Source organism: Prionailurus bengalensis, chromosome D4, assembly GCF_016509475.1.
Source record: "Prionailurus bengalensis isolate Pbe53 chromosome D4, Fcat_Pben_1.1_paternal_pri, whole genome shotgun sequence".
Taxonomy (NCBI): domain Eukaryota; kingdom Metazoa; phylum Chordata; class Mammalia; order Carnivora; family Felidae; genus Prionailurus; species Prionailurus bengalensis.
The window spans coordinates 56,270,793-56,298,570 of NC_057359.1; the positions used below are offsets into that span (position 1 = coordinate 56,270,793).

The 27,778-nt window shown below is 41.9% G+C and overlaps 2 protein-coding genes across 3 annotated transcripts in view; one reads left to right on the forward strand and one right to left on the reverse strand.

Moving 5' to 3' along the window:
- The window catches only part of KIF24 (kinesin family member 24), a 74,939-nt gene extending 60,828 nt beyond the window's left edge, over positions 1-14,111 (reverse strand). The window contains exon 1 of the mRNA XM_043566244.1: positions 13,937-14,111. The gene's annotated coding sequence lies outside the window, so the exon portion shown is untranslated. The remainder of the gene's footprint in view (positions 1-13,936) is intronic.
- A 101-nt stretch (positions 14,112-14,212) lies between these two features.
- Positions 14,213-27,141, forward strand: NUDT2 (nudix hydrolase 2). Of its 2 annotated transcripts, none has more exons than XM_043566248.1 (3): positions 14,213-14,331; positions 24,282-24,422; positions 26,567-27,141. In XM_043566248.1, exons 2-3 carry the CDS (start codon positions 24,296-24,298, stop codon positions 26,881-26,883), a joined length of 444 nt encoding a protein of 147 aa, XP_043422183.1. In that variant the 5' UTR covers positions 14,213-14,331; positions 24,282-24,295; the 3' UTR covers positions 26,884-27,141. The 2 variants fall into 2 exon arrangements, with proteins under 2 accessions (XP_043422183.1, XP_043422184.1); XM_043566249.1 differs by lacking the exon at positions 14,213-14,331 and adding an exon at positions 20,286-20,459.
- The last annotated feature ends 637 nt before the right edge of the window (positions 27,142-27,778 follow it).

Here is a 27,778-nt window from a genome sequence, read left to right on the forward strand (position 1 = left end):
CCTCCATGCTAAGCAGGTGCAAAGCCTGCTTAGGATTCTGTCTCCCCCTCTCTCTGCCCCTCCCCTGCTTACTCTCTTCCAAAATAAATAAAACTAAAAAAAAAAAAAATGCAGAACATTTTTATTACTCTCAAAAGACTCCTCATGTCTCTTTGCATTCCTTTCTTTTCTCTGCCCCTGGCCCTAGGCAACCACTGATCTGCTGTCATTATATATTAGTTTGTATTTTCTGAAGTCTTCTATAAATGGGATTGTAAAATACAGTCTTTTTTTGTATCTAGCTTTTTTCATTTAGTATAATGATGTTGAGATTTATCTGTGGTGCACAGATCACTCCCTCATTTTACTTAGAAGACTAGAATGATACAGAGAATAGCCCATAGTAATATAGCTCTCAAGTAACAGTTCTAAGATTGGAACTTAGGTCTTCTCATGGCTAGTCCCATGTTCTTTCCACTATTCCATTCTGCCTCCTTCACAAGTAGTGGCAAAGACAGACACACTGCCATCCCCCCATGACAGACCCACTATCTACACTGCTCAGTAGACTGGCAGCTTCCTGCATCGGTGCTGCAGCACAACACAGCTCAGCTCACAGCTGCCACCACCATGAAAATGCCCTGCAAATCAGTGAAATCAATATGGGGTCAGATGACAGGTTTTTGTATGTAGGGCCCACTCACATTCAATGTCACAAGTATGCAGAGTTCTCCCCTGTGACACCCAGGATCTACTGGGTCTCAGCTGTTGGGGTAACAATCAGAAATAGTCTTGGAAGAAATCCAAGAAATTCAAACTTTCTTATCCTGGTGTTAGAGAAAATCAACTGGAAGGGGAATACATGTAACTTTATATACAATTAAGGAAGTTTATTCACATTCCAGGATGTGGATAAGATCCAACTATTTAACATACCCTCTCAAACTTTCCATTCATCTACCTGAACTATGTAACTTTATCCACCTAAATTGCCTGAAACTGAACTTGGTATCATATTAACTCAGTCATCTAGCTGCGTAAACTGGACAAAGTCAGTTTCTCTGAGTTTCATTCCCCTCTCTTAAAGGATGCAGTAAGATATTTATGTAAAACAAATTTGAAAACTATAAAGTACTCCATAAGGATGGGGCCATGCTCTCTTACTCAGCACTGGTCACTATGCCTGGCATGTAGAAAAGTGTTGGCCACCTGACTTAGATACAAATAGATGCACTGTATGAAGACTTTTAACATGGTTACAAGATAATTTCTATTATTTGGTCAAAACCTGAATATGTAACATAGAATCAAAAGGTAAGGAATTAGAGTTACTAAAGTAGACATATTATATTTGCAAAATACTATGTGTAGGCTTCTATTCAAACTATTTCATCAATGACAATTGTACAAGTACTTTGCTCTCCACTGAAATAGTTAACATAAATGTCTGATTACATATACAACAGGGAAATATTAGATGATGCTATATATTGAAAGATCAATACTTGATACAAATAAACATCATGTGTATGTGTGGTCTTATTTGATTTTTCTTTTAATCAACTTTCCTTATATATAATAAACTAGATCCATTTTAGGAGTATAGTTCTATGAATTATGACAAATATATATCCATGTAATCACTATATCAGTCAAAATACAATCAATACAGTCCCATCAATCACCTACTGAAAGTTCCTAAACACCCTTGGCTGTCAATCCTCTCTTCCACCCTGGGCCCAAGGTAACCATTAACCTACTTTCTGTCTCATAGATGACTCATATTTTCTAGAATGTCACATAAAATAAAATCACATAGTGTCATTGTTATTTTAAATCCATGTAACATATACAGATAAGAGATTTTCAACTGTGTGATTTTTATTTCTTAGGCCTTTGGAATAAAGTTAAAATACCTGTTTTCATAAGTCTTTTTTCACTGACCTAGATGACATAAAAGAAGAAATTGCTTAAATTAGTCTAATTTTTTTTAAGTTTATTTTGAGAGAGAGAGAGCACACATGCAAGCAGGGGAAGGGCAAAGAGGGAGGGAGAGAGGGGATCCCAGGCAGGCTCTGCACTGCAGCAAGGAGCCCTAGAGCCCTATGTGTGGCCTGATCTAACGAACCATGAGATCATGACCTGAGCCAAAACCAAGAGTCAGACACCTAACCAACTGAGCCACACAGGCGGCCCCATCAGTCTAATTTTTTAAAGTCAACCTGAGAAAAACATATAGTATCAATGACTTGGGGAAAATATTACCTATTAGAAAATAAGCAATCCCATGGGTAAATAGAATATTTATGCTAAAAGAGTTCTGTGTTCCACCTCTAGGGGGAGACAACTGAGTAACATTAGCCCAGGGGCAGGTATTATAATTTCAAAAAACTTGAAGAACATATCAGAATCCACTGTCGTCTGCTTGTAGAATTGTCAAGATTATTCAATATGTCTAATAAAAGTTTCGATCACTGGGGCGCCAGGGTGGCTCAGTCAGTTTGGTGTCCAACTTCGGCTCAGGTCATGATCTCATGGTTTGTGGTCGTGGGTTCAAGCCCCACATCGGGCTTTGTGCTGACAGCTCAGAGCCTGAGGCCTGCTTTGGATTCTGTGTCTCCCTCTCTCTGTCCCTACCCTGGTTGTGTTCTGTCTCAAAAATAAGTAAATATTAAAAATGTTTTTTTTAATTTTGATCACTATAAAAAAGTAGAAAACCTAAATGTAATATCTATGTATTCCTTGCCAATCAGAAAAACTAGGGGAAAATGGTCCAAGTTCAAAAGCATAGAAGTTATTTTTAGCTTCTCAAATTAATGTGACATCCCAAATACTTGATTATCAAAAAAGAAACAGGAAAAAAGGGTCAATAAATCCCTCTAGGACATCACTAAACTCTAACAACTTTATTAAGATATAATTCACATACCATAAAACTCACCCACTTAAAGAGTACAATTCAACAGTTTTTAGTATATTCAGAGTTGTACAACCATCATCAAAATCCAATTTTAGAACATTTTTATCACTCTAAGAAGAAACCTCATACCATTAAATTTTAGATGTTACACTAACATCTGAAAGGGAAAAGCAGGGCGCCTGAGTGGCTCAGTTGGTTAAGCATCCAATTCTTGGTTTCAGTCAGGTCATGATCTCACAACTCCTGCATTCAAGCCTCGCATCCGGCTCTGCGTTGATAGAACTGAGCTTGCTTGGGATTCTGTCTCCCTCTCTCTCTGCCCCTCCCCCTGCTCATGCTGTCTCTCAAAAATAAATAAATATTCAAAAATAAATAAATAGTTAAAAAATAAATGGGAAAAGCTCTTCCCCTAAAGCATTCATTTCTAAAGTTATCAAAACCAAAATTAACCACAGAAGAAAATGATAAAATGTATTGAAATTTTCTATAGAAATTTGAGCTGTCGGGGTGTTTGGCTGGCTTAGACAGTAGGGCGTGTGACTTTTTTTTTTTTTTTTTTTTTGTTAACGCTTATTATTGAGAGACAGACACAGAGCATTAGCAGAGAAGAGGAGAGAGACACAGAATCTGAAGCAGGCTCCAGGCTCTGAGCTGTCAGCACAGAGCCCCACATGGGGCTCAAACTCACAAACTGCGAGATCATGACCTGAGCTGAGGTCGGACACAACCAACTGAGCCACCCAGGCACCCCAGAGCATGCAACTCCTGATCTTGAGGTCATGAGTTAAAGCCCCATGTTGGGTAGAGAGTTTACTTAAAAATAAAACTAAATTAAATTTTAAAAAATGTGAGCTGTGGTTAAGAGTTGCCAAGAATGCACATGCTGGGGGTGCCTGGCTGGCTCAGTTGGTACAGCATGTGACTCTCAATCTCAGGGTCCTGAGTTCAAGTCCCACAGTGGGCATAAAGTCTACTTTGAAAAAAAAAAATGCACATGCTGAACACTTTTTTAGACTCTTCAAGCAGAGAACAAAAATCTCAGAGCTTTACTTGGATAAATGAAAAAGGCATAAGGAGGGGGTGCCTGGGTGGGCTCAGTCAGTTGTGCATCCAACTGCAGCTCAGGTCATGATCTCAAAGCTGGAGAATTTGAGCCCTGCATCAGGATCAGTGCTGTCAGTGCAGACCCTGCTAAGATCCTCTGTCCCCCTCTCTGACCCTCCCCTGCTCGCACTCTCTCAAAAATAAATAAAACATTTTTAAAAATTAAAAACAAAAAAGAAGGGCATAAGGAACACGTTCTAGGTGGGTGTGGTGGCCATAGTTTTTAAAAAGTAATTACAGCAGCGCTTGACTAGCTCAGTCAATAGAACATGTGACTCTTGAGCTCTGGGTTGTAACTTTGTAAGTTTGAGCCCCATGTGGGTGTAGAGATTATTTAAAAACAAAATATATTAAAAAAAAAAAAGTAACTCAATATAAGCTTAATAATGGATAAACCAAAACCTACCTCATTTTGTTAAGATGTTTAGGAACTCTATCCATATTTATTTTAAATAAAATAAACCTGCCTGTTTAGAAAAAGAAAAAAGCCTGACTCACTTGTACATGGACTTCATAGTATCAAATAATACTTTTTTATAATGATTAAATAATAATAATTAATGATTTATTTCTATTATAAAAAATACAGTGAAGGGGTGCCTGGGTGACTCAGTTGGTTAAGCGTCGGACCTTGATTTTGGCTGTCACCATCTCACAGTTAGTTGGATGAGTCCTGTGTCAGGCTCAGTGCTGACAGTGTGGAACCTGCTTAGGACTCTCTTGCTCTCCCTCCTCTCCTTCTACCCCTCTTCCCTTTTGCTCTCTCTCTCTCTCTCTCTCTCTCAAAATAACTAAATAAACAAACCAAAAAAATACAGTGAAGAGGAAAATAAAATGTGGCTTTGGGTAGCTTTTACAGTAGCTGAAAACATTTGTGTGTTCACAGCCTTTTTAAAAGAAAAGTATTCAAATTGATTACAGAAAAATTCATGTTCCCAAATTAAAAAAAAAACTCCCCAACAATAAAATTTCAAATTATTTATGCTGAGCAACTCCTGAAACAACTAAGAGCTCATAAGTGCCAGAAATATCCAGATCATTTGTGAGGCAGTTAAAAAAACACAGCCACAGTAAACAGAACTTAAATGTAATCCTATACAGAACCTGACAAACATAACTTACAAAGTTCTTTAAATGACCATTAAATTTTTTTTAACGTTTACTTATTTCTTCTGAGGGAGACAGAGAGTGAGAAAGGCAGAGAATCCCAAGCAGGCTCCATGCTGTCACACAGAGCCCGACACGGGTCTCGATTCCCTGAACAGTGAAACCTTGACCTGAGTGGAAACCAGGAGTCAGACACTTAACTGAGCCACCCAGGTGCCTGAATGACCATTAAATTATCAGTAAATATTTCTGTATGGAAAAACTTTTAAAAAGGCTCCTTTAGCAAGTTACACATATGAAATATGAAAAGATAATATTTTTAAATATCATTCTATTCTATTAAAGTCCTTTAAAAAATTTTTTTTAATGTTTATTTATTTTTGAGAGAGAGAGACAGAGCACGAGTGAAGGAAGGGCAGAGAGAGAGGGAAACACAGAATCCAAAGCAGGCTCCAGGGTCTGAGCTGTCAGCACAGACCCCAACGTGGGGCTCAAACTCAAGAACCATGAGCTCATGACCTGAGCTGAAGTCAGACAACTCAACTGACTGAGCCACCCAGGCATCCCAGTCCTTTTTTATCTTTCTATTACAGAAAATGTTCTTAATGAAGTGAAATGGCAGAGAACATACAGTTCTTGAGAAAAAGAAAATAGGGGGGCAGTGAAGCAGGTCATCTTCACCAAGAGAAAAAAAAGTGTGGAAGAAGAGAATACAGTAAATTAGAGAAGGCAAAGCTATGGAGAACTTTCAGAGTCAAGAATCATGGGGCTAAGTCAGTTATGCTGAAAAACAGTTTGACATTATCTTATGAAGCTGAGTCTTCATATATTATACAACCAAGCAACTCATCTCCTCGGTATATACCCTACGAAACTTCTGCACATGCTTCAGGAGGCACATAGAAATATGTGCATAGCAGCACTCTTCACAAGAACCAAAAGCTGAAAATAACCTGAATGTTTACTGGCTGGAGACTAAATAAATGTGGATACATTCACACAATGGAATATTATACAATAGTGATAAAAGAACAAACTATAACTACACTCAATTTAACAAATCCCAGAAACATCACTTGAAAAGCAAATCCTAGAAAACTATGTTGTTTTTAAGGCTCGAGCAAAACCAGGCAAGTCCAATGTATTATTTAGGCATCTAATCCCAAAATGTAGAATAGTGGTTACCTCAGAGGAGTGAGCAGGGAAATGTGGAACAGGAAGAGAACAAAGGGAGATGATGTGCCAGGTCTAGGAATTTTATTCATTTTGTATTATACTTTATAACCTACATATATGTTTCACACACATTCTTTGGTATGCACCGCACTGCATTTCTACAAGATTTAAAAAAAAAAGGGGGGGGGGGAGTCCTATGGCTAGCCAAGTCAAAAGAGGTCATTTAGTCAACAGCTGATATAATCTAGAACATTTGGCCTATGAAGGATTCCTTCATCCTTCATACCTTGCAGTTTGGCTTGCATAGTGTTTAAAACTTTTTTAGGATTCGTTTCACTATTTAAAAATCAAGAGCAATTAAAAATCCAGTTTGTTTTTCTCGAGAATCAAAAGATAGTTACATCGAGCCTACAATAAAATAAGGCAATAACAGACCAAAACGGAGTTGTGCTGCTCTCTTTAGAAGAGCATATACAGCTCACATACTTTCTAATAAATAAACAAACAAAAATAAACACTAGAAGAGCATATACTATCCTATACACCATAGTCTCTCTGCTTCTGGTTCCTTTATGCCAACCAAACAACTTTATTCATTTACATTAACTGGTTAGCCCTGTGGGCGTTTGAGAGCTAGGATGTGGTCCAACATCTTCATTTTATGTGGGAACTAAAGCTAGCTCTGAATAATTGACTTCTCCAATGATCACACAGCTTTCATAGGCTAAACCACCATGGCCTCTTTAAACATCTGTATTCCCCTCCCTACATACTCAATTGTGTATGTTTTAAATGAATATGCTGTTTCTGAAAGTAAGGGAACTACATCAGAAGGTCAGTAGGCATTAGAGCACATTATATACTATAATTATTATTATAGAAGTAGTATGAAAATAAAAGAACTAAAATAGCTTCTGATTGCCAAGAAATATTTCTTCATCTAAGTTCCCCTAAAATTGTGACAATGACCACTTTTAAAAATATATAAAACAGCTTTACTGAGATCTAATTCACACAGCATACAACTCATCCACTTAAAGTGAATTCAATGGCTTTTAGTATGTTCACATACTAAACCACCAACCTATCTAGCTCTAGGACACACTAACAATGATCACTTTTTAAGGGACCGCTAACAAGGTCACTGGGTCCACCATACCATTAAGTATACAATACAAACCCAGTATTCTCAAACAATTTTCATTAAAATGTTTCCATACTCCATGTTAGGCATAAGTTCCTTAATTAAGAACATAAGAAATTCAGTATTATCACTGGAAGATTAAGAGGTGGATGATATAGTATACACTTTTCCCTCAACAAGGGAGTTAGTTATTTCAAACTCTAGGGATTATTCTATCTATAGACTAGTGATCTCAACAGAAGACAAGTGTTACTAAACAACTGCTCAAAACAACAGCTGCAAAGGAATGAGAATATATGACACTTAATAGAATTCTTAAGGCTAGATAGAGGTGGATTTTAGGATACGAATTATGTGAGTTATACCCAAAAGCAGTTTTTGAGAGATTCTGTTTTCACTGGAAAAAGATAAATTTCAAGTTTATGGTTAGATAGCCAATACTTTGCAATTACTGCAATTCCTTTCAAAAGCCCCACTATGAGCTTAAGTTTCTAAGTTTGGTGAAAAGCATGGGAATAATCACCTAAAAATAAACATAACAAAATTGTTGAACCCAGTTATCTTAAAACAGTAGAAGTATTATTCTAAATATAGAGGCTTAATTTTTAGTATTTATTTATTTTTGGGAGAAGGCAAGTGGGGAAGGGGCAGAGAGATGGGGACAGAGGATCCAAAGCAGGCTCTGTGCTGACAAGCTGACAGCAGTGAGCCCGATGTGGGGCTCAAACTCACGAACTGCAAGATCACGACTTGAGCTGAAGTTGGCACACTCAACCGAGCCACCTAGATGCCCCTAGAGGCTTAATTTTTAAAGAATTCCCAGCCAATGCTGGGTTTAAAATCAGGGCTTTAATTTTAAAATCCTGGTCTAATCCAATTGTAAGTTGTCATTTGCAGATTTTTGCCATTTTGCAGTTATAAAATACTTTTGACAAAATATATCTTCATGTGTTTCACTGGAAAAATAATTATTAAATCAGTTTTTTATAAATTACTAAGATGATATAGACTCTTACCCAAGGCTACATCCTTTTGGGAACTGTTGCCACCTTGGCACCAGGAATTATTTCTAAAGAAATGATGCTGAGAAAGCAAAGAAAAATTCAAACAATAATTCCATTCACTGGGATCTAAATTACTAATATGTAATTAATTGTGCTACCTGATTCTTCCAAGACTTTTTGTGATAACTGGCAATTATCACCATCTTCTTTTTAAAATGAAGGAACCAAGGCATAGATCATTAAAAACAACTATATGGATTTATTTCATATGTTGGCTATGCAATTCCATGCCACTAGTTTTAACCAATCAAATCTCAACACAAGAAGGTAACTAAAAGACTGCTCCTCATTGCTGATGAAACATCTAGAGTTTTTTTGGCCTGAATACTGTACAGCATTATTAAGTGATACTTCTAGAATTCCAGTGTAACTTTAGTTGCAGCAAAAACATTCAGGGATCATTATCAAAATGTTTCCATAATTAAGCATCTGAACTATTTGTCAATAATCAATTCATGACCTCCCCACAAAACTGCCCCTCCACCTTTCTCTTCTTTGGTGAGGGGGATGGGAGTACGTGAGTGACAGTATCATGAACCAGTGACTCAGAGCTAAACTGGGAAGCATCCTAGATTCCTTTCCTCTCCTTTAATCCCAAATCTAATCAACAGGTCCAACCAATTTAATAGAGTAAATATTTGTCAAAATTTCCCCCCTCTATCCTCATTCCAACCACCACAGCCTTGGTGGTTTGGTCCTAGTATCTTTCACCCAGATAATATAAAGTATATGTTGGTCTCTGCCCATGGTTCCTGGCACAGAACTCCTAAGACCCTGGTAAATTCCTAAATGATAAGAGCATTAGGAATATCTTTTGTTCTAATGATGCAACTCTGGGTGGGGGTTGGCCACCAAAAAACCAAGCCATAAGCTTGACAAAGTTTTCATAAATATACCAAAAGTATGGAGTTCAGTAGGTTTCCAGGTTGAACACATTCACACCAGGAGGGTGACACACCCCAACTCCATAGGCACAGAAGCTCCTATGCTCAAGACCCTCACAGACATTGTCTTATGTATCTCTTCTTCTGGCTGTTCATCTACAACCTTTATCATAACCTTTAATAAAATGATAAACTTTTTTTTGAAGTTTATTTTTATTTATTTTAAGAGAGAGAGAGAGAGAGAATGAATCCCAAGCAAGCTCCACACTGTCAGTGGAGAGCCCAATATGGGGCTCCCAACCCAACAAACCGTGAGATCATGACCTGAGCAGAAATCAAGAGTTGGATGCTTAACCCACTGAGCCACCCAGGTGCCCCCAACTGGTAAACTTAAGTGTTACCCTCAGTTCTGTGAGTCATTCTAGCAAATTGAGTCCATGGAAGGGGTCATGGGAACTTCTGATTTGTAGCTAAATCTGACAGAAGTTGTAGGTAACCTGGGGACCTACTACTTAACAGTTGGCATCTGAAGTGGGGTGTCAGACTGAGCCCTTAACTTGTGGGATCGGATACTATCTCCAAATAGGTAGAGTTAGATTGATTTAAATTATAGGATACCCAGCTGGTGTCACAAAGAATTGCTTGGTGGGGGAAAAGTCCCCACACATTTAGCCAGAAGTGTCAGAAGTGAAGTCTTATGAGTGGTAAAGGAGACAGACAGGAGGGAAAGAAATGAGGTTTTTCCTACACAGGAAAAGACACATAGGTAGAAAATGGCATTTTTCCAATACAAATGGTACCTATTTACCTATTATTAGTTTATGCCTATGGAAAAGTCTTCTTGTTCAATAACATATGAACATCAAAATCCTTGAGACATTAACTGGGGAAGTATACAATGACCATAACACTCATAGTATAAGTGGAACTCTATTGCTCATTTAACAAAATTTGTTGAGGATTTTTTTCTGTACAAATTATGAACAGGTTTGCTGAGCCAGTACAAGAAACTGGATTAATTGATGAATTAATCTGTAAGGGACTGAGAAGACTTCAACCCTTTACTTTACAAACAATAAAATGGAAGCCCAAAGAAACTATTTCTCCTAAACTGGAAGATGAGAGGATCATGCCCTAGTTTGCTCCAAGGACATGCACTAGAACATACAATAACTAAAGATTTACATTAACAACATAAACCAAAAGCTTTTACTGAAATGCTCTGTGGGCAGTACATTGATGTACTATGCTAAGAAAAATGTAATATTTATATAAAGCCCTTGCTATAGTGCTTTGCACAGGGTAAATGCTCAATAAATGGCAGCTATCAGTTTCAGCTGTATAGTCCTTGGAAGACTGAACATGTGATGTTTACCTGATATCAATAACCAATTGCTTGGAGCACCTGGGTGGCTCAGTCAGTTAAGTGTCCTACTTCGACTCAGGTCATGATCTCACAATTTGTGGGTTCAAGACCTACATTGGGCTCTGTGCTGACAGCTCAGAGCCTGGAGCCTGCTTCAGATTCTGTGTCTCTCCCTCTGTCTCTCTCAAAAATAAATAAACATTAAAAATTTTTTCAAAAAATAACCAATTGCTTTTAGACAACAACAGACATTTCTCCAAAGAAGACATACAGATGGCCAACAGACACATGAAAAGATGCTCAACATCACTGATCATCAGGGAAATGCAAATCAAAATCACAATGAGCTATCCCCTCACATCTGTTAGAATGGTTAAAATCAAAAACACAAGAAACAAGTGTTGACAAAGATGTGGAGTAAAAGGAATCCTTGTGCACTGTTGGTAAGAATGCAAACCGGTACAACTACAGTGAAAAAGATTATGAAGCTTCTTCAAAACATTAAAAAGAATTACCATATGATCCAGTATTTCTACTACTGGGTACTTACCCAAAAAATATGAAAACACTAATTCAAAAATACATATGCACCCCTAGGTTTACTGCAACATTACTTATTGCAGCATTTTTTTATTATTGCAGCATCATTTACAGTAGTCAAGCAGCCCAAGTGTCCATGACAGATGAACAGATAAAGAAGATGTGGCACACACATACACACATATATATAATGAAATATTAGCCATCGAAAAGAATGAAAACTTGGGGCATCTGGGTGGCTCCATCAGTTGAGCGTCCAACTTCAGCTCGGGCCATGATCTCATGGTTTGAACGCTGTGTTGAGCCTCATGTCAGGCTCTGTGCTGACGGCTCAGAGCCTGTAGCCTGCTCCAGATTCTGTGTTTCCCTCTCTCTCTGTCCCTTCCCTGCTCATGCTCTCTCTCGCAAAAATAAATAAACATTAAAAAAAATTAAAAATAAAGAACTACTAGAACTGATAAAGAAAAAGAAATCTTGCCATCTGAAGCAACATGGATGGATCCCGAGGATGAAATAAGTCAATCAGAGAAAGAGAAATACCATATGACTTCACCCATATGTGGAATTTAAGAAACAAAACAAATGAACAAAGAAAAAAAAAAAGCAACAAACCAAAAAAACAGATTCTTAACTATAGAGAACTGATGGTTACCAGAGGGGAAGTAGGTGGGGAGATGGGGGAAATAGGTGAAGGGGATTAAGAATAACTTACCACAGGGGCACCTGGGTGGCTCACTTCATTTCAGTTTAGGTCATGATCTCACAGTCCAGGGATTGAGCCCCACATGAGGCTCTGCACTGGAGCATGGAGCCTGCTTGGGATTCTCCCCCCTCCCTCTCTGTCTCTCCCCTGTTCACGCTTACTCTCACTCAAAATAAACATACATTTTTAAAGAATAAACTCTTTAAAAAAAAGAGTACACTTATGATGAGCACTGAGTAATGTACAGTATTATTGAATTAATATACTGTACACCTGAAACTAATATAACAATGTTAACTATACTGGAATTAAAAAAACAAACAGCTGCTTGACTAACTTGATAGACTAGAATCCCTGTGGCTCTACTAATTCAACACTTTTTGAATTAGTAGGGCTAACTGAAAGGGCTAACTGGCTTGTAAAACCAGCTACAGTGAGTAGAGACAGAGCCAACGCCAAACCCTGAATCCCGTTTGGTTTCCATTACATGTCACAGATCTGCAATTTAGCTATACAGTTGTGTTCAAACTTTTATAAGAGGATAATAATAGCACTGTTACTCTACCTGACTTTTTCAATCTTTTTATTAAAACCATCACTGAGCTATGAATTTGACATGAGAATCATCAACAATCCGGATTGGCAATATTATAGTCTTAGGAGTTGACAAAACAACGGTCTTTTTTTTTTTTTTTAACCTTTATTTATTTTGAGAGAGAGAGTGTAAGCAGGGGAAGGACAGAGAGAGGGAGAAAAAGAACCCCAAATAGGCTCTGTGCTGTTGGCACAGAGCCCTGAAGCGGGACTCAATCCCACAAACTCAAAGATTACAACCTGAGTCGAAACCAAGAGTCAAATGCTTAACCGACTGAGCCACCCAGGTGCCCCCAAACAACAGTCTTGGTAAAGCAATTCTATCATGGCCACCTGATGATTGGATAGCTACAAGAGCAGCTGTTATATGCACCTGAAGCATAGTCTCTCACTATATGTAGTTTACATGTAGTCTCTCACTACAAGTAAAATACAAAGGAGAAAATGCCTTAAAACAGTTTCCAAAGCACTCTTAAAATGTGACAATAGCTGCAGGTCACTAAGAAACTGAGACACTCTTGGCATACAGTAATTTGTTTTAATCAAAGACTCACAAGGAGTTTAATAAAAGCATTGGGAGAACAAGACTAAAAGCCACAGTGCCAGAGTTGTAGCAAGAATTCAAAAAAAAAAAAAAAAAAAAGATGTTCCCTTTCACAAACAGTGGAAAGGCCAACGTGGACTATCAGGTCCTTCTAATGTGAATTAGGGTGCACTCCCTCTACTCTCGTAAAAATAGAAAATAACCTCCAAACGCGAGGGAAAACGGCACAGGGCACAGAGGGGAATCCAATCTATTTGTGGTGAATTAAATTCAACTCAACAAATAATTCCTGAAAACTCTACTGTGTGTAAGACACTGTGAGTGAAAGATGCTTGTTCTGCCTCAAAGAACTCTAAATGGGAGGAAGGAGGAGAATGAGGTTCACGGAAGTACACAAATAACCCAACGCCTAATACAAGTGCCTTCTAAGAAAGGTTCCAGTTAGGGCTACAGGTTCAAAGGCAAGATTTCGAGACTCAGACAAGGCTTCATGGGAGAAGTAGCGCTCGAGATAGTCACAGAAAAAAAAAGGCGGAGATTTTGGGATGAAGAAAAGAGCAGGTGAGCGTTCAAACAACCATGAGAGGCCAAATCCCAGTTTCCTTGCAACCGCCGCCTCCTCACGCGTTCAGCGGGCGTCCTGAGTGCCATCCTCCGAGGGGCAGAGGCCTACCCCTCGCCTCCCCGGTCGTCCCCCCGCCATTTCTCACCTTAGAGACTTCCAAGTTCCCCCTCGGTCAACCCTGTCTGAGGACAGAAGACAACACCGACAGGAGAGAGCCCGAAAGCTGGCGGGATGCTGTCAACTCACCGGCTTTTGCTACTCCGGCCAGGCCGCATCGCCATGGTAACGCCGCCAACCCCGCGTTCGAACGCCCGCGCCGGCGCCCGCGCGCCGACAGGGCCGCACCATCTACCAATGGACATTCGCGGAACTCGTTGACGTTAGATCCCTTTTCCTCTAGAAGGCCAATCAGTGAACGGAGGAAGCAGTGGGCGTAACCCTCACTTTGCGTCTTTCAACCAACCATACAGCTTGAGTGAAGATCTCGCGACGTTCTAAGTGAAAGAAAGGCATTTTTGAGGCGGGTGGAGGAGACTTCTCCCTATACTGTTGGTCGCTCTAAGCGCAACCGAACCCTCCGGATTGGTCGACGTACTCCCCCTTTCCGTTCAAGGCCCGCCTCCTGCCTCCCTCGGCCTTGGGTGAGTAGTCTTAAGGAACGGCCTCTGTGTTGAATTCTGTGCTAAGGTACTGAGGTTTGAGCGATGAGAATCTGCAGCTGAATAGCTTCCCGTCGGTGCACCGTCAAAGGTGGACCCGCTCTCCCCCAGGCTGGCAGTGAGGCGTGGGCAGGCCAGACCTCCCCCCAACCAACCCCACCCCCTCCGCCGCTCGCAGCACCTCAGTTTTCCTCTGTGGTCAGGAAGAGGGGAGGGTTCAATGGCTCTGAGCCTTGCTGGCCCGCACGCAGGTGACGATGGGGTGGGGCATCGGAATCCCAGAGTTCACATGTAGGGCCCTACGGCAAGAACGCCATACCTTCCCCTCCCTCGGCCTCAGTTTCACTTTGTTGTTGCCCTTTAAACCCTGCCTGCTTTCCAGAAGAGATTTTATATTTTCTAATATGTTTCATCTATTGAATGAATAATATCGTGGCAATTATAGCAGAAGTAAAGAAAGAAAATCGCAGGAGAGTCCCACCACCTAAAACATAACTTCCTTGTTCTTTGTTGTGGTCTGATTTGGGCCCTATGTATTTGTTATTTGTTATTATATGTCTTAAAAAAAAAAAAAAAATATATATATATATATATATACACACATATACATATATGTATGCACATACACACAAGAAAACCTTGGATTGGGAGTGTTCTGTAAGAGAAGCAAACGTTTCTAATAAATTTTAACTTGGTAAATGGACAATGTCTTGCGATGTAAGTAGTACCTGACGCCAAATGTCACATGATCACAACTGAGCCAATGGTTCTTGAAATTTGCTTTGATATACAAGTGCTGTGGATTATAGGCATGTTTCCGGAACGAATTATGCTTGCAAACTAAGGTTTTACTAAACTGACTGCAATCATATAGCCAAATGTAAAACTGTAATACAGAGTCAAGGTTAAGAGCAAGGTTGTTGGGAGTCAGGCAGACCTGCCTTTCAGTCTACCTAGACATATCTTTCCTTTTTTTTCCTCTTGAAAAATCACGGTAAAGGCTCAGAAGGTTGTTGTGAAAATTAAGTGAATTGATGAAAGTAAAGCACTTGGCACGATGCCTGACAAGCAGTAACTACCCCCCCCCCCAAATGGTACCTCTTACCTTCGTAATAGAAACAAATAAATATACTAGCCAACAAGGCCAGTAGACTTACTGCGAGCACCCAGTTTAGTTCAAAACTTGTCAGAGAAATAACACAAAAAAGGAAACCATTTTTCAAAAGAGTGAATTTCTTCCCAGTTCCTATATTGAAAGGAATTTATCTTGTGGTACTTTATACATAAGGAATATATATGGTGTAGTGAACAGCGTGGTCACCAGCAGTTTTGCTGGAAATATGAAAAGCCATTTCTTGATTCAGCTATCAATAGAAGCTAAGAGCGTGCTATTAGATCATAATACAGAAGCTTTCTGATGACCTTTTATGACAACAGGGATAAAAATGACTCCTATATATTCAGTACTTCTGATATGTCTGATCTTATGCATATATTATTTTTAACCCTACTACAACCATGTAAAATAGAGGTTACCCTCATTTTACAGATGAGGAAAGTGAGGCTTAAGGAAGTATTTTGCTTAAAGTAATACAACTGTTGAATTAGGGAGTTAGGTCTTTCTCACTGCAAAGCCAGCCATGCTTTTCCATGTTGTTTCTGACTGAAAGAGGATAAAATGCTTTGAATATCAGATGCACAGGCAGACTTACCCAAGTGGAGGAGGTGGCCTGCAGAGGTACCTATAGTGGAAGCAAAATTTTTTTCCAATAGGAAATTTTCACCTTGGGCAATGAAGAGGTGGGATGAGGTGATCAGATCACTGAACACAATTCCATCTGTTCATTTACCTTGTGGGTAGTCTATAGCACTTCAAATTCATCTTGTCCCAAGCAAATCATTATTTTACATTCTACTCCCTATTCCACTGTCACCCAAACCAAACAATCTCTTTCCTCCTCTCTCCCTTGAACAATGAAACATCAAATACTGTTGGTTTTCTTTTCGAGATATTTCTCAAATTTATCCCTTCCTCTCCTTTTTCAGGGTCTCTGCCTTAATTTAACTCTATCATTTGTCACCTGGCCTATTGGTGACAAGCTTGTAACTCGTTGATCTCCCTGCCTTCAATCCTAATTCATTCTCTACCTTCCTTGCTGCCAGAATGTCTTTGTAAAATGTCAATCTGACCATATCACCAACCCTGCCTAAAATCAGTCAAAGGCTTCTCATTGCCTACAGAATATAAACTAAGCTGTTTATCAATGGAATGCCATTTTGTGCTTGAGGGTCTTTGCCCACGCTCCTCTCTGCCCGGAATGCCCCTTGCCTCCACCTTTATTCTGCCTGGTGAATTCCTAGCCATCCTTCAGAATCCTTATGGGGTGCCTCTTTGACCTAAAGATAACCACTCCCTCTTCTTTGCTTCCTTTCCATTTTACACATACCCCAATGATGCACAAAACACACTGGCAACTTGTCTAAGTACCTTCCGATTTCACGAGACTGTGAACCCTTAGAAAGCTGGGGCTGTATAATATTCAGCTCTATATCCACTCTTCAATTCTGTCATACTGCTTGTCAAGTGGGACATACTCAACAGATGTTAGATGAGTAAGTAAATCCCTTCAGGCGCTAATATTAGAATTCTCCATGTTTGCTTTCTAGAATTGTACAGCAGATGGCACTAATAGGCCACTTAACAGATCCTCTTTACTAGGAATGATTTTTGTTCCAACCTTGTCTGACTTTGGCCCCATCCTGGAAGCCAATATTCATGCCTTTACAGGTGAAATCTCCTGTTTTCGCCCTCAGCCAAATAGCAAAGATAGCAAGATGACTCAGCAGCTTGGTCTCTGTGAGAAAAGAGAGTGGCAGATGCCCAGGGAAAGGTGCAATTAAGGGAACATTTTCTTTGTCTCAATTTATTCACAGTAGTTGGGAGCTTCTTGCTTGCTTGCTTGGTTGTTGTCACAAGAAAGAGAGAGCTTTATTCACTGATGGGCACCTCATGTCTATTCCATCCTTTGAAAGGGAGGAGGGGAGTTGAAGAATCAGAAAAGAGCATTATGATATGGGAAGAGAGGAAAAGCCGAGCAGTTAGAGTTGCTTATAAGCAGGCAGAACTGGCCTTCCTCCTCACAGCGGAGTGGCCCGGGCAACTTTCCTGGATACCAGCACCCTGCCTAAGTTAGGTGTTTTTGTGCTTGTTCAAGGCTAGCATTAAGGGTATTCCCAACACTTGGTGCTTAGGAACCCCCAGGCTACTGGATATGGTTTTGAACATGTGGTTTTAGGTCCTTACTTCCCAGAGAAAAAGCAGAGGACTCATAGAAAGGCAAAGTAGGGGCCTAAGGCTACACTTTACCTCTCCAGGTCATCCTTGGGCACCAAGATCTTCATCTCTACTCCCTGCCCCCCAACTAAAACCTATTCTATGGAAAGGATTCCAGCTGGGCACCTTTAAAATGTATGGGGTGCCTGTGTGGCTCAGTCGGTTAAGCATCACTTCAGCTCAGGTCATGATCTCACAGTTCGTGGGTTCGAGCCCTGCATTGGGCTCTGTGCTGACAGCTCAGAGCCTGGAGTTGCTTCAAATTCTGTGTCTCCCTAAGCATTAAAAAATTTAAAAAAGGGGCGCCTGGGTGGCGCAGTCGGTTAAGCGTCCGACTTCAGCCAGGTCACGATCTCGCGGTCCGTGAGTTCGAGCCCCGCGTCGGGCTCTGGGCTGATGGCTCAGAGCCTGGAGCCTGTTTCCAATTCTGTGTCTCCCTCTCTCTCTGCCCCTCCCCCGTTCATGCTCTGTCTCTCTCTGTCCCAAAAATAAATAAACGTTGAAAAAAAAAAAATTCCCCATATGAATATAGATCAAAAACTGGGCATTTTGGAACTGGGAGTAATTTTATAAATTATTTGCATGTCCTCTCTCCAGGCCATTTGTGCCCTAAGCCCTCATCTTTCATGGTAAGCAGAGCTGTATAAGGAGGGAGATATACTTTGGAGTTAGACTTACTTGGATTCAAATCTTGCCTTTGGGCTATGCCTTTGGGCAAGCATTTTCACCTTTTTGAGTCTTAGTTTCCTCATCCAAAACTGGAGACAGTCGTGCTTATCATGAAGATTTGTCTTAAGCATTAGAAAAGATACACGTAAAGAACTTTGCACAGTATAGCTGGCACAGTGCAGATGCTTAATTGATAACATGGTGGCATGAAACAGTTTCTGTTAAAGGGATTTAAGATTATAAGGAACAAGTTGAGGATTTGGGGAGCTCTTTCTGTATCTAAAGGTATATTTGTGAGGGCGTTTGGGGTTGAGCTATGCTTGCAATAGCACTCTGATTAATTTGATGAAAACATTGGAACACAATACATCAGTACAGGCATTTATCTGTGAATTATTTTTTGGCACCTAGGTTCTGAAACTCCTGAGCTGTAAGGGAAATGTATATAGAGAGAAAGGCAAGAACACTTTTCCTTAGCTTCTGGAACCTTCTGATGACATTGAGGATTTTTTTATTCAGGTTTTTTTTAACCACCTAAGGCACTTTGCCACTTTTCTGAAGTGTGAATTGCCTGCTGTCAGCTTGGAGTTCTCATCTCTGCAATCCTGGCTGCAAGCACATTTGCATATTGGATGCTGTGTTCTTTAACCCCCTGAGGTTTGAATCTACTTGGAGTCTGGTGTGTGTGTGTGTGTGTGTGTGTGTGTGTGTGTGTGTATCTTTCTCTATAAGCTGACAACTTTCAAACCCCAGAACAGTTTCCCTTCATGGTCTCCAGAAAAACAGAAAATGTACAACAATGGCTCCATTGATTTTTATGTAAATGGCACTCTTCAGGAAAACACTGGGCTGTTTCCCAAAATCCCAGAACATACCCTGAGCATTTGTTTGAGTGGGATGTGGGGAGAGTGTTCTGTTGAGTCAATGAACATCTGTTGAAAGCTGCTGTGCTGGGTCCCAAGGAAACAGAGTGCATAGTCCGGCTCTTCCCTGCCAAAGGTACAGACTGAGATTTACCAGACTAGGTATTGTGCTTGTGGTGACTTTGTTCTGTGTCCACTTAGCTAAACTGGAACTGTGTTTCCCAGGATTCCCTTCCTACATGGTTCCAAGTTAGGGTCAACCTCAAGAAAATTTTGTGCGAGATTTGGAAAGCTTAAGTGAAGTAGCAACAGTACACTGTGAAGGACAGAGCAGGATACCAAGCATGTGGCAGTACTTACTTTTTGACACTGATCTGCTGGTTCACCTTGTTGGTACAGGATATAGCACTCAGGCCGGCAGCTCCCCAACTCCTGCTGAATGTCCTCCTTCAGTTACTCTGAGTGCTCGGCCAGATGTCCATTCAGCTCTATGACAAAGGGCTCCAGCTCCTCCTATAAGTTCATGAGCTTGGAAATGGTGAAAGAAGTCACAGGTTTCATTTGTCCTCAAGAATTCTACTTGTCTTTGGGGCGCCTGGGTGGCGCAGTCGGTTGAGCGTCCGACTTCAGCCAGGTCACGATCTCGCGGTCCGGGAGTTCGAGCCCCGCGTCAGGCTCTGGGCTGATGGCTCGGAGCCTGGAGCCTGTTTCCGATTCTGTGTCTCCCTCTCTCTCTGCCCCTCCCCCGTTCATGCTCTGTCTCTCTCTGTCCCAAAAATAAATAAAAAACGTTGAAAAAAAATTAAAAAAAAAAAAGAATTCTACTTGTCTTCATAGGATCTGGTTTGTTTTCATAAGTTCCAGTTTTCCTTGCTCTCCTCCACTTCACATCCAGCTCTCCTTCCCAACTGCTGGCCTTGCTTACATATAGAGACTTCAGGCACAACACCAGATGCAGAGGTGACAGAGTTGCTTGGATTTCTCCATCAACTTCCATAACTGCACAAGATGTAATCCCTACACTAAATCCTTAATTTCCTCATAGTGTTCTGTTTCTCTGATCAAACGCTACAGAAGTTTATTCAAACCATGTTAAAAGCCCAGAAGATGGAATGATTAGAAGCCAGAAGGCTTCACAGAAGAAGTGACACTGAGCTGCTTCTGAAAGCATGAGTAGGAAGCATGTATGGGGAAGGAGAGAGAAATTCTAGAGAACAGCTGGCTCAAGCCAAGCAATTGAAAAGGTAAATAGGAGCTTTGCCTTTCTAGAACAACTGTCCTCTCCACAGGTCAATAGGATAGGTAGAAAGTGAACATCTGATCCTAGCTCTTCTGGTCCCATTAAGATGAACCATTGGTTGGTCTGGTTCTTAGATGTGGTTACCCTTACACATTGGTGTCCACTAAGATACATTTTTCTAAGGTGTGCCCTTTTCACTACCCTAAGCCACTTCCCCATGGGAAAATATTGGCCTGCCCCCCTCTTTCCAGTGTCTCCACATGGCCACACCAGGCCTGTCTGTCTTGCCCCCCCCATACAGGCAGTGTTGTTTTCCCCATGATGCATTGGTGATGGCAGTGATGTAGAGCAATGCTCTGGGGCTTCTGTCCAAGGCAGGGCACTGCCCTCTAGTCTTGGATCCCTAAGCTTATCTAGGAGTCCAACATTCATTCCATGGGACTCAACCCAAGACAGGAGCAAGGTGCCCTTCACCAGTAACTTGCTACTCCTTTATAAGCATCTTTATAAGAGGGCATGGTATCTGGTACCTGTTTCTGCCTAAGCCTGGAACCACTAATTTGAAACCTCTGTTCACCAGTACGGTGGCAACAGGGTGCTTCTTTCTGGTTTCCAAAATGGGGAAGGTTTTTGGCATAAATAGGGAGAGCAGGGAAATAGAACATAATGTTTTAAAAAGCCTGCTACCAGTTTACATGTAAATTTTAAAACTCAAACGGGATAGCATTATACAGTCTATTCTGAATCATACATTTTTCACTTAATATGTCCGAAAATATTTTTTTTTTTAGTTTATTTATTTTGAGAGAGAGAGTGAGCGAGCTCATGAGGATGAGAGTTGGGAAGGGGCAGAGAGAGAGGAGAATCCCAAGCAGGCTCCACAATATGAGTACAGAGCCCAATGCAGGGCTTGAACCCAGGAACCATGAGATCATGACCTGAGCCGAAATCAAGAGTCGGAGGCTTAACCAACTGAGCCACCCATGCGTCCCTGTCTGAAAATCCTCTTAAAAGCAGCACATTTGGCTCTACCTCGTTTTTTAAAAAGGCTCCATAATATTCCATTGTACAGATATACTATACTTCCCATATTGATGGATATTTGTTTCTGCCTTTTTTTCCTTTTTGATATTGCAGACAAGGTTGTGATAAACATCCTTATGTGTATATCTTAAACATGTATTTGTGTATGTCAGAGTGCCTAGAATGGAATTGCTAGGTGTAAGGGAATGTGCATTTTATGCTTTGATAATTATTACCAAATTGCCCTCCTAAGGGGACATGCTAATTTTCTCTCCTACCAACAGTATATGAGAGCACAGACCATTTCAGAAACCCCATTTGAGGGGCACTTAGCTGGCTCAATCAATAGAGCATGCAACTCTCGATCTCAGGATTGTAAGTTCAAGCCCCACAATGGGTATAGAAATTACTTAAAAATAAAGTCTTAAGGGGTGCCTGGGTGGCTCAGCTGGTTAAGCTCCAACTTCAGCTGAGGTCATGATCTCGTGGCTTGTGAGTTCAAGCCCCACGTCAGGCTCTGCGCTGATAGCCTGGAGCCTGCTTTGGATTCTGTGTGTGTGTGTGTGTGTGTTTGCCCCTCGCCCACTTATGCTTTCTTTCTCTCTCAAAAATAAACAAACATTAAAAAAATTTTTTTTTAAGTCTTAAAAAAACCCACTTGAATTATTTCCAATTCTTAAAAATTCATTATAGGTTTAGAAATATTTGGAAAAGATCACAGTGTTGGGTGGATTTGGTTTTTTGGTAAGCCATGTGTTGACAGTTCTGAGAATTATCCTGGAAAGAGTTTCAGTTTGGGTCTGATTTGTGTGCCTTTGACAGATGCAGGCTTATCTTGATTGAGTACCAGCAAGGGGGCTGAGGAGGCCATCACCTCCTGCTCCAGCTCTCTGCATCAGCTCTGCTGTCCAACATACCAGCTCCTTCTTTGGCTCTGGAATCTTGCAGATGAGGCCCTGCTGACTTGGGTCTTTTCCTGCCTGGGTCACTCTCCCAGGCCTTTGCTGCATTTAAGATATCTGATTTTCTTTTCGTTCTGCCATCCCACCTCAGGACCTTTATTCATGCTGTCCACTTCTGGAACACACTTCTTCTCTTCATTCCCATTGCCAACTTACCTTTCACTCGTCCTTACTTCTCTACTCAAACATCCCTTCTTCCAAGGAAGCCTTCCTTGATCCCTCAGACAAAGTCAGGTTACTCATGACACATTTTTCCCTTGTAGCACATACCTTATTGGCAATTATTTTTTAGTTTGCTTAATTATTTGATTAAAATCTGTCTCTCCCACTAGAATATAAACTGCATGAGAGCAAAGGCCTAGCATGTACTTAGTACATGGTAGCTACTCAATATTGTTGACTGAACAAATGACAAGTTTTCTTTAGAAAGGCCTTACATAAGCGATCTTCCATATATTTTGCTACCTTGATAACCTGTCCCCCTTCAGATGAGTTGTTTTTTCACTTCTGCAGATATTTCTATTCTTCTCCCTTCCTCTCTTTTGTTGTTGTTGTTCTTGTTGTTGACATTCTTTTCTGAAATGGAAAGAAAAGTAACTAAAATGGAAAAGGATAAAAAATTGTAGTCTTCACAGAATTGCTGGTTATAAAATTAATATTTTCTGTAAACTTCCAAACAATACAGAAATATAGAGACTGGAAAATTAAAGTCTCCCCATAATCTCATCCTCCAGGAAATACTATTAATGATGTGTATCCTTCCAAACATTTTCCTATGCATATTGAAATCTTTTGAATGCTTATTACATGCCTGGCACTGTTCTAAAGCACTTTACAAAAGTTAAGTCACAGCAACCCCTTGAGGTAGAACTGTTATTAAAATTTTTTTTAACGTTTATTCAGTTTTGAAAGACAGAACATGAATGGGGGAGGGGCAGAGAGAGAGACACACACACACAGAATCTGAAGCAGGCTCCAGGTTCTGAGCTTTCAGCATAGAGCCCAACTCAGGGCTCGAACCTACAAACCATGAGGTCATGACCTGAGCCAAAGTCTGCTGCTTAACTGACTGAGCCACCCAGGTGCCCCTGAGGTAGAACTGTTACTATCCTGTCTTAGATAGAGCTGAGGAAAGTGAGACTTAGGAGCTAATCACACAGTGAATAAGTAGTAAAGTCAAAACTTGAACTCACGCTGCAGATTCACACTCTTGACCATTATACTAGCTTGCTTTTGATGGGGTAGGAAAGAGATTTTCTACTGTGTGTGCCTTTTTGTACTTAGAATTATGAACCACATGAACATGTAACATTCTAAAACCTGGATAAAAGACTAAAAATATCAATAACAAAAAGCTTTTTAGTACCCCAAGCTACCTTCCCTGAATGACTCCTCAAGCCATCTGAAACTACATTGCTGGGGTCTCTGCCCCACAGACTCAGGCTGGAGGCCGAAAGGAAATGGGACCATGGGTTTGATGAGAATGTTCCTCATCTCTTCCAATCACAGCATCTCTCCAGTTTCAGTGGGTTTGCTTCTGAGGACCTCCAGTCTCTTAATGCACACACACCAGCCCCAGCCCCTGTGTCTTAACAGGGAGTCCTGGAGGAGTTGGGATAGAGCTTCCCTGACAGGGTAGGGGCCAGGGTCCTACCATCACACACAAATCAGCCTCTGATTCTTGGTTTCTCCCATCTTGTCTTCGGTATGCTGTCTTTTTCTATAGCTGATGAGGTCACTGTTAGCTGGTCTGTGCTATTCCCCAGCACCAGAGTGCTGCCCCCAGGGTAGATCTTCCTGTTTTGTGTAACTTCCCAGGGTCTCACATCTTCTTCCTTAAGTCCTCAGATAGACCATGGCCCTCAGAGCGTGTGGCTTGATCATTTTCCGAAGACGCCTCATTCCCAAGGTGGACAACCCTGCAATTGAGTTTCTACTGCTGCAGGCATCAGATGGCATTCATCACTGGACTCCTCCCAAAGGTGCAAGGCAGAGGGGCTGGCTCTCGGGGAAAATGCTGAGTGTTGCTCAGAAAGCCACCCTGCCAGGCCCTCCACAAAGCTTATATTTCAGTGACTGTGCAGCAGGAGGGGAGGTGGGGGCAGGAGCCCTTGATCCTTTCTACATACATGGTCTCCATGCCAGGCCAGAGCAGAGCTGGAAATAGAACTTTGTGATTGAATCCCAGGGCAGAAGCAGCACCGGTTTTCTGTGTGTGACTCACATTCACTGGAGTGCCAGTCTCTGTGGTGAATGCCTGGGTAGGAGAAAAGGCACTGGGCTGGGAATTGGGGGCCTTGGGATCAAATCATTACTGGGTTACAGGTCAGGAGCCCAGAGTGAACAGCCTCCAGATAGAAGGGAGCAGGAACTTTAAAGGGGAGTGCCAGGGGGAGGGGTGAACAAGGATCCAGGTTGGAGGAAAATAAGGAAATGGGAACAGGAAATAAACTTTGCACTTTTGCATTTCACTAAGGAGAAATAAGGTGAAAGAGAGGGACAAAAGTGTCACAAACTCTATGAATAGAAATCTTCACACTTGTCTCCTGATCACCAATGTCATACTGCATAGTACCTCTCACTGAAAGATTTCAAAGGAACTCTCCAGATTTTGTCCCGCCTGGGCCTGAAGAAGTCACCCTGTTAACACTCATGGGTAGAATGCAGCACAGACACTATTGGGAAGGGCGTGTTCAGAGACTCCCCACACTTCTGAGGGCAGGTGGGAATCAGGGTCACCTCTTACCACCAACATCCCTCTCACCTTCCTCCCCCAATGCAGTACCTACCTGGCTTTGTGCACATAGCTACATAAAGTGCTATAGAGAGAAGATTCCCAGAAGCCATGAGCTAGATTGGTTTTTTAAGCCCCGACTCCTGGTTGCTTTCTGTGGGAGCTGTGCAGCAACGGCTGACTCAGGGCACTGCTGGGAGAGCCCCTGGGAAGGAGAAGGGCTAGGAGGTCGCCTTGTCTCTGAACCAAGAAGGGAACAGCTAACAATTCCTGTTCCCCATGAGCTCCTGAACCAGGAGGCCCCCAGCAACTTGCTGGAACCACGTGTTGACAGAGGCTGCCAGACCCCTCCCTGTCCTTCCTGGCCCCTCTGGGCAAGCTGAGAATTTGCAAGGAGGGCCTAGAGGCAAAACTGAGGGCTGCTCCCAGTCTGCAGAGCTCCAGGCTCTCCTACAGCAGTTTCTTGGCAGCTGTCTGGTTGGGTTTGAGTCTTGCCAGCAAATTTTCTTAGAACTGGCTCTCAGCTTGTCCTTAGTCTAAGTTCCCATCAGGACTTTCCCTATGAAACTGGAATCTGGCCTTGCTCAGAAAGATGAAGACAATTTGGAAAACCCTTGATAGCTACTTGGAAACAGCTGCCAGTGCTGCAGTGCAGGGTTTGGAGCCTGTCTGTTGGCCCTGGGACTTCAGGGACCAACTAAGACAGTGTTGAGTCCTCACTGTGGATTGTAGGCAAAATGCTCCCTCTTCAGCCAGCTCTCACCTGCCAAGAAGAGACTGCCCTTCCTTCAGAAAATCAATTTAAGGTCTCCAAGGGAAAAGTCTCCCTGAGAACTTGAGATGAGGAGAGCTCCAAAGAATAAGAAAGCAGAGGTCTGAGGAAGGCCATCTCTCTCACCACTGAAGAGCAGTCTTCTAGATCAGACTTGTTAAACCCATGGTCTTAACTCTCTGCAGAGAAGATACAGTGGGGAGGAGGAATTGCCCAGACACTACCTGTTCTGTACCCTATTCCTAGGCATGTTAGGATGTTGCCAATCTGTAGACCCCCTTTAGCCTAGCAACATCTAAAAAAGTCACCGAAGGGACACCTGGGTGGCTCAGTCGGTTAAGCATCCGACTTTGGCTCGGGTCATGATCTCACAGTTTGTGGGTTTGAGCCCCACGTCGGGGTCTGTGCTGACAGTTCAGAGCCTGGAGCCTGTTTCAGATTCTGTGTCTCCCTCTCTCTCTGCCCCTCCCCTGTTCATGCTCTGTCTCAAAAATAAATAAACATTAAAAAAATTTTTTTTTAATTTTAAAAAGTCACCGAAGACCCCCTACCTTTAAATCATCTGACCTGAAAATTCCACCTTTGTTGAAGATTATCTCTTCCTCTTTTTTCCTAACCAGGCCATGTGGAATCAGGAGAAAATGACTTAGAAGCAGCCTTGCGGGAGACTCAGGAGGAAGCAGGCATAGAAGCAGACCAGCTGACCATCATTGAGGGGTTCAGGAGGGAGCTCAATTATGTGGCCAGAGAGAAGCCTAAAACAGTCATCTACTGGCTGGCGGAGGTAAAGGACTGCAATGTGGAGATCCGCCTCTCCCACGAGCACCAAGCCTACCGCTGGCTGGGGCTGGATGAGGCCTGCCAGTTGGCTCAGTTCAAAGAGATGAAGGCAGCGCTCCAAGAAGGACACCAGTTTCTCTGCTCCACAGCCTCATGAGCTGACCAGAGCACAGTCACTTACCTCTGTAGGATCCCTGAGGGCCTTTCAAGATGAACCATTGTCAACTCCGGGGAAGGATTGTGTTGGTCTTTGGGTCATCATAGCAAAGAGCAGATGGGTTAGTAAAATCAGCTGAGGACTCTCAGAGGAACGCAAAAATCTCAGCTGGGTGGAAAGGAAGGCAAACGAGGAGTTAAAAAGTCTAGGTGTAATAAGTACATCCTTGTAATTTACAAATAAACTTCAGGGAGCTTATCTGCCCATCTAACCTGTTGTCTTTATTTCTTGGACTCTTGCCCTGGTGGGGAGAAAGCTAAAGTGAAATGGAGCTCTGACCTTAGCCAGAGAGAATCCTGTGTCCATGCACTCATACCCCAGAGAAGCTAAGGGAGGAGTCAGGGTGACTCTCCTGCCTCTGGAACTCCACCCGACCAGCGTTCCTGAGACTTTGTGACCTGTAGTTGGACAGGAAATACAAGCGAGTCGGACCAGAGCACAGGAATTGGGTTTGTTCTACTCACTAAATGTACCCTCTCCCTGGCACCAGGCACATATGTTGTAGGTGCTCAGTAGATGCTTCCTAAAATAGAGACCCAAGGAATTTGTGACATATTCCAGGTCACAAGAGAGAGATGAGGGACAGACCACACTGGCCCACCAGTTCAGTGGCATGTGGACCCCAACCTCTCAGCCCAGTCCTGCCTCCCAGAGTCAGCATGGGCCTTGTCAGCACGACGGAAGTCACTGGCAAGAGGCAGGCTCAGGCCGGGGGGACTCTGCTACGCTACCCAGGAGCCCCATCACTACACCTGTGCACTCCTTGCCTGCAGCTGCCTTCTCCACCTTTAGCAAGCTCTCATCATTTATGTTTCTCTCTTCCTACATGCTCCCT

Bases quoted from the DNA above. Each gene is read 5' to 3' on its own strand.
- NUDT2 (XM_043566248.1), top strand. From the start codon at position 24,296: ATGGCCCTCAGAGCGTGTGGCTTGATCATTTTCCGAAGACGCCTCATT. The intron at 24,423-26,566 runs GTGCAAGGCAGA...TTTCCTAACCAG, and splicing joins TCACTGGACTCCTCCCAAAG to GCCATGTGGAATCAGGAGAA.